General features: G+C 58.9%; 1 protein-coding gene across 1 annotated transcript; it reads right to left on the reverse strand.

Annotated features, from left to right (window-relative positions):
* Positions 1 to 3,820: 3,820 nt before the first annotated feature.
* Positions 3,821 to 5,158, reverse strand: KCNJ4 (potassium inwardly rectifying channel subfamily J member 4; the record flags this gene model as incomplete). The annotated part of the gene is made up of 1 exon (XM_082850367.1): positions 3,821 to 5,158. One exon carries the CDS (start codon positions 5,156 to 5,158, stop codon positions 3,821 to 3,823), a length of 1,338 nt encoding a protein of 445 aa, XP_082706493.1.
* Between the last annotated feature and the right edge of the window lie 4,244 nt (positions 5,159 to 9,402).

The raw sequence follows: 9,402 nt of genomic DNA on the forward strand, positions 1-9,402 counted from the left end.
ATGGCCCAAACAAACAAACAAATAAATAAATCAGCCAGTATCCTCAGCTACCCCCCCTCCCCCCACCAGGGTTTTACTCAGCAGTGCTGGGCCACAGGACCCTTTATACAAATAAAAATAAAACATGGAAAATGTGTAGAACCCTTCAATACCAAAAGAAAATCAGTACTCAGAAAAAGCTACAGTGAGAAAAGCCAGATCCAGGAAGAAGGGGCTGGGATCATAGCCACGGGATCTAACTAAAGCCTAACAAAGATAAGGCGAGAATTCGACGAGGTGAAACAGCTGAGTTGAACGCCTTCTAGGTTCTTTTCTATTTTGCCTTACGCAATTTGCGTTCGTTAAGGAAAATGCGTTTTTTCAGAAGCTGGGGAGGAGGAAGCAAAGATGAACCTAGAAGAATTAGACCCGAGTGGTGGGGTTTTAGACGGGATGAGGGAAGGCTGTCAGCTGGGTGAGCCCTCACCTCTCTCTCTCTTTCTCCCACCAGATGTCCCGGGGCTGTGACTGAAGGAGGGTAGAGAGGGGACAGGGCAGGGCCTCCGCTTCCTGGCCCCTCAGGGGAGATGGGTTGGAGCCAGGAAGGGCTCGGCGACTCCTTCAAGGCCCCTTTCGTGACTCCAAGCTAGTGACATATATCTAAGGTTCTTACACCCCCAGATTCAGCGATCCCCCCTATCTCGGTGCCGCCAGGAGCCGGGAGTGAAGTGAGAGATCAGAGGAGCTGCCTGCCAGGGAGCAGGGGAGGGGAAGGGAGGTGGGAGGGCTGTGAAGGGGAGCAGGTGGGAGAAGGAAGGTGAGTCAGCGCAGAGCGGAACAGCAGGGCTTTGCAGCCTTGGAGCCTCCCTGCAGCTGCGTGCTCGCCTCTGGGCTCTGGGCTCGCACCCCTGTGGCCCCCGCTCCCCCATGCCCACAAGTGTCTGAGCAAAGTGGCAAACTGGTGACAAGGAAGGTGTTCGGGAGGGACCTTGAAGTGCTTCCACATCACTCTGGGCGGGAGGCCCTCTTAGGGGGGCCACACCCCTTCCTCTCTTGTCCTTATGGATGGAGGGCTGGGCAGCCTCTAAGATGTGCTCCAGGTCGAAGGTGCTGTATCCAAGGGTGCCTGAGTCTGAGGTCTTCTTTAGCTACCGCTGGCAGCCCAGGGCACCAGAGCATCACTGAGATGAAGCAGGCAGGAGAGGATGAGATAGACGAGGTCCTCCCAGGGGTCTGCAGGGCTGGATGGGGTAGGGGGTGAGACCCTGGGGTGCTCCCACCTGGCGCTCTTCTGAGAGCATGGGCAGGTGAGTGGCTGCACTTTTGTCTTGCTGAGTGGCCCCTGTAGGCCCTTCGAGGCCCCCAAAGGTCACAGGTGCACTCTGGGATATCTGGGTGGGGGCAAAGGAGGAAAAGAGGCAGCCCCTCCCCCCTCTCTTAGCCCCTGCCTCAGGGAGGACGGGAGGCCAAGGGGAAGCCAGCCCCTGGGCTTCTGACAGTCTTCACCTTGGTTCAGGCCAACCCCTTTGTTCTCTGGGCCTCGGTTTCCTCTCTGAGACCAAACCCTTGTCCCACCTACCTTGAAAGGTGTTATACAAGTAAGAGACATTGTAATGAGTTGTTGGGGACTTGGACCCCTTTCTCCAGGAAAGAGGCCTCAGCTTCTCCTATTAAACTGTTAAGGCATGTGGAATGCACCGTGATTTACCCAAATGGCCAAATGTTGCCTGATGAAATGTGGTCGTTCACAAGCAGCCAACAGCGCTTCACAGCAGGTGAGCCTGCCTCCTGGTTCCCTGTGTTTCCTGAGAGAGCTGGCACCTTTGCTAGAAGATTCCTGGGAGCAGGGAGGGTGCCCTCTGCTTCCTCATACTCCAAATGCTGGGTACACAGTTGGCCTGTAAAATAGACTTAGAGCTGGAAGGAACCCTCAAACTCGAAAGTTCTGTGCTAGGTGAGCGATCATGGCCACAGTTCCACCGGGTGTGCACACCCTTTGCAATGGGACGTGACCATGCTCCCAGGGAGTGGAGTCAATTTCCCGCCCCTTGAATCGTGACCGGGATTAGCCAATAAAATGCAATGGAAGTGATGTTATACAAGTTCAAGGCTGGGCTCCAGAGACCTTGCAGCTTCTGCCTTGACCCTCTTAGGCGCCAGGAAGGGATCTGGTAGAGCCAACTGGAGGAAGAGAGGCCACTGGAGGAGAACCGGGGCCCCCCGTGCCCCCCACCCCCACCCCCGGGCCAACAGTGAGACCTACTGCCCAACACATGAGTGAGGCCGTCATGGATCTTACAGCCAGGCTGATCTCCCCGCTGAGCAGGGCTGCTGGAGTGAGCCCAGGGAAACCAGCCCTGCTACAGCACCGCAGAAAGAATAAACCGTTGTTGTCTAAGTTGAGGGTGGCCTGTTACACAGCACAGGCTAACTGAAGCCCGGGGCGGGGAAGGGACTCACCCAAGGTCCCACAGTGAGGCAGAGACCAGGTCCGACTATGACCAGGTTTCCCCGCTGCCCCCTAGAGCCCTTCCCACCACAGTGTCCTGCAGCCCAGTTAATCAGCACAGCCTGGTGGGGGTGGCTATGTGGGGTGCAAACCAAGCAGGCTCTTCCCACTTCTCCCTGAGTCATAAAGGGTTGGCTGACGTCCACACAGGCTTCCCCTGCCCATCATCACTTAGGAAGAAGATATGGTTCATCCCATTCTAAAGATAGTGAAGCTGAGACCAAGAGCTGATGGGCAACTTGCTGACAGCCACACAGCTTGTTAATAGCAAAGCTCTGACTCAAACCCACTCAAACCTCTTAGGGCCACTTAGGATCCTTCCCACTGGCTCCCAGGAAGGAGACCAGCAGGTGATGAAGTTCCCTCCAAGGGTCAGTCTCTCAGACAGGGGCACAGACACATACACAACACACACAAACCTACCACACACACACACAAACACATCCCATACACACAATACACACATACGTACCACACACAGACACGCGTCATGTTGGTCTCTCTATCTCTCTCTCTCTCCGTTTCCCTCTATCTCTCCTTCCCAACCCTCCATCTTCAATCAGCCTACCGCTAATGGACCATATACTTTATTAAAAATATATAGTTACAAACTCCACTGTCAACCTGGGCTGGGCCTGCAGGCCCAGAGGGCCCACAGGGAGGGATGGCCCTTACCCTGCTCCTTGAGGTCCCACTTCTGCACCCAAACCCAGTACTATCCACGGGCCAAGAGAGCTGGCTCTGAGGGTCTCAAGGGACCAGCCAGCTGGGCAGGGGGAGGTTGGGCTTGAGGGGTGCGGAGTACGAGGGTGCACCTCCTCGCCCTACAGGTACAAATGGCAGAAGGTGGATGTGGTGCCTCCATCTCTCCATTTATAGATATTTACGAAAGAAAGTCATGAGCAACAGACCACAGTCATGCAAAAGAAACGCACACCCCTCCCACCCCCTCAAACCAACCACCGGCCCACCCCGGAACCCCCAGATGCCCACCCCCCGACAGTCCAGCCGCCCTCCCCAAGGTTCTGAGAGCAAAGGGGGAATGTCCTTGAAGGGTTGGTGGGGAAAGGGCGGTGGGTCTGGGGTTCCTGAGCCGCCAGTGGGTAGGTGCTGGAGAACCCAGGCTGGCCAGCCCGAGGGTCTCCTGGCCCTTTCCCAGGCCTGGGTTCTGGAGTCAGTAGGAAGGGGCCTCCCAGTCTCTGAAGCCCCCAGCTCTCTCCAGAAGGTCCATGGAGCCAGGGTGAGCCACTGTGTCCTGAGTGCGGTGGAGGTGTCCTGGCGGCCCACCCCCGGAAGAGGCTCTGGTGGGAAGCGAGAGGGCGGGCCTGGAGGTCAGATGGCGGACTCCCTGCGGTAGGAGATGTTGTCCAGCGGGAGAGTGGCTTGCATGCGCTCCAGATCCAGGTGGCTGCCAAACTCCAGCATCCGGATGATGCCCGCCTCCTCCTTGGAGCCTGCCTCCAGGCCCAGGCCCGCGGCCACGGCGGCAGCGGCCGCGGCCTCCTCCTCCATCTCCTCTTCCTCCTGGCTCATGAGGGCCAGCTCGTTCTCATAGCAGAAGGCACTGGGCGGGGGCGGTGGGGCGGGCAGCACGGTGATCTTACTCTCCTGCAGCTCCCGGGCGGAGCAGCAGGGCGTGCCGGCCACCTCGTAGGTCTTGTGGAAGCGCGAGTAGTCCACCTTGTAGTGGCTCTTCTCCTCAAAGACCACGGGCTCGAAGCGGTGACCCCATAGGATCTCGCTGGCCAGGTAGGAGCTGCGGGCCTGGGTGGTCATGGCCGTGGCCTCCACCATGCCCTCCAGGATGACCACGATCTCAAAGTCCTCCGACTCCAGCTCCTCCTTGCCCATGCCGTAGAGCGGGCTGTCCTCGTCGATCTCGTGGACGATGATGATGGGCGACACCAGGAAGATGCGGTCCAGGCCGATGTCGTAGCCCACGTTGAGGTCCCGCTGGTCCAGCGGCAGGTACTCGCCCTCCTGGGTCATGTAGGGCTTGATGAGCTGGGCCCGCACGTGGGCCTCCACGATGTGGCTCTTGCGCAGGTTGCCCACGCGCCACATCAGGCAGAGCTTGCCGTCGCGCACCGAGATGACCGCGTGGTGGCTGAACAGCAGCGTCTGCGCCCGCTTCTTGGGCCGGGCCATCTTGGCCATGATGGTGCCGATCATGAAGGAGTCGATGACGCAGCCCACGATGGACTGGACCACCACGGCGATGACCGCCAGCGGGCACTCCTCCGTCACGCATCGGAACCCATAGCCGATGGTAGTCTGCGTCTCCACGGAGAACAGGAAGGCACCCAGGAAGCCGTTCACATGCATGATGCAGGGCTTGGCGGCCGCCGGGGCCGCCCCGCCGCCTCCCGCCACCGGGGCGCCCGCCGCGGCCCCCGCCGGGCCGGCCTCCAGGTCACCGTGGAAGAAGGCGATGCACCAGAAGAGGAGGCCGAAAAAGAGCCAGGAGACAAGGAAGGCCGCGGAAAAGATCATCAGCATGTAGCGCCAGCGTGTGTCCACGCAGGTGGTGAAGATGTCCGCCATGTAGCGCTGCGACTTGTTGCTCAGGTTGGCGAAGTAGACGTTGCATTGGCCGTTCTTCTTGACGAAGCGGTTGCGGCGTTTCCGCCGGGGCACGTGGGCCTGCCCGTTGCGGCTGTGCCCGTGCATGTCCTGAAGCCGGCGTGGTCACCTGGGAAGACGCAGGGCCTGCGGGGGAGAAGCAGACACGTGAGACGCTGGGGAGCGAGTGGCTGCCGTGGGAGCGGCTCTCCAAGGGCCCCCGGAGTCCGGGTTCCAGGGCTGCAGGGAATCCACCCAATGATGCTCAGAAGGGGCGGAGCCTGGACTGGGACCCAAGGCTTCCTCCACCACGTGGGCAGAATGTTAAGGTGGTTCTGACAACAGAGAGGGAGTGCCTCCGTGGCTGGCCCAGCTCCGGGATTGGGGTCTGCCAGACCAGAAGCTGAGGCCACCGGGATCCAGGCCCTAGTCCCAGCCCCTCCCGCTGCCCCTCCTCCCCCACGGAAACCTCCTGTGCCTGCTCTTCCGGGGGCTTCCTGATGCCCATCTCGGCACCGCCCTCGCACTGTTTGTCCCACGTGCCCTGAGCAGAGGAAGTGGTGAATGCTCTGGGCCCCGCTCACCTCCCTGGGCTCAGCCTCTGCCCTTCTGGGTCTCTCGGGGGTCGGACATTCTCCTGTGTGGTCCAGTTCGGCAGCCACTGGCCACCTGTGGCTCTTACATTTAATTAAAATTAAATAAAACGTTAGCTTCAGTTCCCCGGCTGCACTCACCACATTTCAAGGGCTCCGTAGCCACATGTGGCTAATGGCCACCATACTGCACAGAGCAGATGCAGGACATTTCCATCATTGCAGAAAGTTCTACTGGGCAGTGCCGGGACCCACAGCCCAACGTCAGTTCCTGTCCTGTCCCCAAACTTGTTGGGAGCAGTGTTGGGTGAAGACTCCAGTGTGGTGGTCAGGACGGACATAAGGGGAGCCCTGATTTTTGTCTCCCATGTAGGCATCCCTATTTCCATATCACAGGTGAGGAAACGGGGGCTCAGAGAGGGGAACTGGCCTGTCTAAGGCCGCACAGCTGGTAAGTGAGTCCAAGTCCAGGTGTGTCTAACTCTTCAGCCCCCAGGTGCTGTCAGTATTGCTGAGTTCGCAGTGTGAAGACCTGGGGTGGCGGAGGCAGACACACCACTACCTAGCTATGTAAACTCAGGCAACTCATTTCACCTCTCTGAGCCTCAGTTTCCTCAGTTGTAAAACGGGGATCAAAACCCTACCTCACAGGACCCGAGGAGACAGTAGGTGCTCAGTTAAAGCCAGTTGCCCTCCTGCCTTCTTTCCCGCTTCCTAGAGCAGGAGGAAGCTGGTGAGAGGCAGGATTTGCCTGTCAGCATCCCCAGCTGTTTCGGTGGAGGTGGCCTCTCACCCTGCCGGGTGGCGGGCGTGCCAGCTGGGCCCACGGAGGGCAGACCTTCCCCTCACCCTCCCCTCCGCTGGGGCCCCAGGAGAGAGATGGTGCCGCCCAGGGCCCCAGTGGATGGCAGGGCCGGGGCTGGGCCCGGGCCCGGGTTCCTAGTAACGTTTTGGCCCAGAATTATATAAGGCTGGAAGTTTCTATTTTCTGTTCTATTCTTCTTCCTGATCTAATTGTGCATCTGTGGCAATGTTTATACACTTCCCCGGTTCAGGACAACTTGGTTGCCGCAGCAACCGGTGCGCGCCAACGCTGTAATTTAGAGATCAACAGCTTCAGAGCCTGCCTCTTCCTGGGAGAAACTCCCTCTCTCAGCCCAGGGAGAGTGAGCCCTGCCCCCATCTCCTCCCTCCCCTGCGGTCACCCTATCCTGACTCTGGGTTCTCCTCCCTTTCCCCCTTAAAAGGAGCTCCCCGGATCCCACAGTCCTGGATGGAAGTCCCAGATCCACCATGTAACTCGGGCAAGTTACGTGACTGCTCTGCACCTCAGTTTCCTCATCTGGAAAATGGGACCAGTGAGACCCAGCAGTCTAAAGACCTAACAGGTGATGCGGGTGTGCAGGGCTGGCCCTTAAGAGGTCATGATTTTAACTGGGCTTCCCAGACGCTCTCTGCTACCTCCCCTAGAGTCCCAACAGCCAGGGCCCCAGGTGGGTAGCCCTGAGGGCACTGGGAGCCAGGGGCACCTTCTAGGCTATAAATGGCTTTCAGAGAGGTCTTCCTTCGCTAAATACATCCCTCTCTGCTTTGTCTCACCATCTTGAATGCATCCATTAGCACCACAGAAGGAACCAGAGCCTGTAGGAAGGGTTTCAAGATCACTGATTTCAAGACCCTCATTTTACATCTGAGGCCAAGGAAGCTCAGAGCTGAAATGAACTTGCTAAGGGTCCCAGAGCAGGTGCGCCAGCCCTGAGCAGTCCCCTCACTTCCACTCCTGGAAGGTCAAGGAGGTGCTCCTGGGAAGAGGAGCTTCCTCTCTGCAGGGGGTTGGGGTAGGACTTCGGGGCTAGGGAAGAGAGGGCACCAGCCCAGCCCTGGCAGGCCCTGGACCCACCAGCCTCAGGTCTGCAGGATAGAGAGGCAGAGGGGACAGAGTGTAGCAACCTGGGCCTCTGGTGGATGAAGACGGTGAGGCCCAGAGAGGGTAAGGGCCCTGTCCAAGGCCAGACAGGAGCCCAGGGTGCTGCGGGGCCCTCGATCTCTGCCCAGAGGAACTGGTCCTGACCTTGGGGGTTCATCTGGTGCTGCAGGAGAGGGTTCTTCATGGGGCTCCCCTCACCAGCACTGCCCACTGTTTCCCATCCCTTAGTGGAAGTGCCAGGAGTCTCAGCGAAGCCCCAGGACGAAGCTCTGTATGTCCCTACCCCCTACACTCACACCCTCCACTTCAACACCGCCCCAGCCCCTGCCCTTCCGTCACCCCAATTCCCCATCCCCAGCACCCACGTGTAGCCCGGGGGGCGGGGGGCACAGCTCATCTCCCGGCCCCACGCCTCCTCTCCCGGTCACAGCAAACTTTCCCCGAGCCCCTGCCCTGGGCCAGGCCCGGGGCCACCACCGTTGTGCCCGCTAGCTCAGGCGGTGCTCAGAAACGTCCACTCCTGGGCCTTTGGGAAAGCTGCCCGCGAGCACAGGTGCTGCCACCAGGTCTGACACTCCACCACGGGCAGCCCATGTGTGGGGCGTCCCCCTGAAGACCCTGGGCTGGTGAGGGCCCAGCCCCTCGTCCTCAGTCACCTGCCCAGATACACCCCCACTCCATCCATCACCACAGTCCCTGCACAAGAGCGGGAGGTTCAGCTGCCGGCACCGCACGAGGATGACACAAAGTGAGGGGTACGGAGCTCGGCCAGTGCTCGCGGGTCACAGCTGCCAGGAGACGGCCAGCTTTTCTGTCCCTTGTTTGTCACACGGGGCTTCCTGGCGAAGGCACAAGGACCCAAGGGAAAAGTGTGAAAGAGAAAGGGACAGAGATCATGGGAGAGAGGCGACAGGCATTGATGATTGGGTACCATCTTCCTCCGAATATAGATGTTTTATTAAAAGAGAGAGAGAGAGAGAGCAAGGGTGCCCTAGCTGTTCAGGTGCCTGTACCATAGCTACAACTAAGTGTACTTTTCTGGAAAAAGGGAGCTGGTCTAATCTGCTTGCACCGAAAGTGCCCTGTGCGCACACACTGGGGAACAGGGTTTCTATGGTGGGGGCCCGAGGGGCCGGGCGCTCTGGCTGCCTTGCTGGGTGACCTGGAACAAGTCCCTCCCCTTCCCAGCCAGGCTCTCCCTCCTTTATTCTAAGAGTGCAGCCTGCAGCGTCTTGCATGGTGAACATTCTTTCTTTTTGGGAAATAATGGGGATGGGCGATGCTGGCTGCGTTTTGAAATGTAATGTCCTTTCTTAGCCAAGTGAAGAATCGACAATGCTGTGCAAGTTACCAACTCTTTTTTTTGTTTGTTTTTAATTTTGCTGTGCTGTGAACATCTGGATCCTGGACAACTAGGGAAACTGAGGCTGAGAGCAGGGCTGTGGCACATGAGTCAGCAGCTGGCGATGGACACCTGAGCCTCAGGGAGAGAGTGAAGGGGACCAGCAGGGCTGTCAGCTCACTGGCACCATCTCTATCCTGCTCCTTCCTGAGGAGTTAGGGAGGGCTGGACCCTGCCTGCCAGGGGGTCCAGAGAGGCAGGAGGACCACCCCGCACCTGTGTCCTCTTAGGTTTTCCCTATGATATGATGACACCAAATGCCCCCTCCTTGCCCACAGCTCCCTTTGCCGAAAAGAAGCCAATAAAGTGGCAGCAGCCTCAGCAGTTCCCGCAGCCTGGGAAGGCTGTGCAGGCGAATCTCCCCACGAGCACCCGCCGCCACTCGTGGGAGTCACGGTGGCATCTGCAGGTGCGTCACGCAGGCCCTCTG

This window comes from Leucopleurus acutus (genome assembly GCF_964270905.1).
Source record: "Leucopleurus acutus genome assembly, chromosome: 11".
NCBI classification, from domain to species: Eukaryota; Metazoa; Chordata; class Mammalia; order Artiodactyla; family Delphinidae; genus Leucopleurus; species Leucopleurus acutus.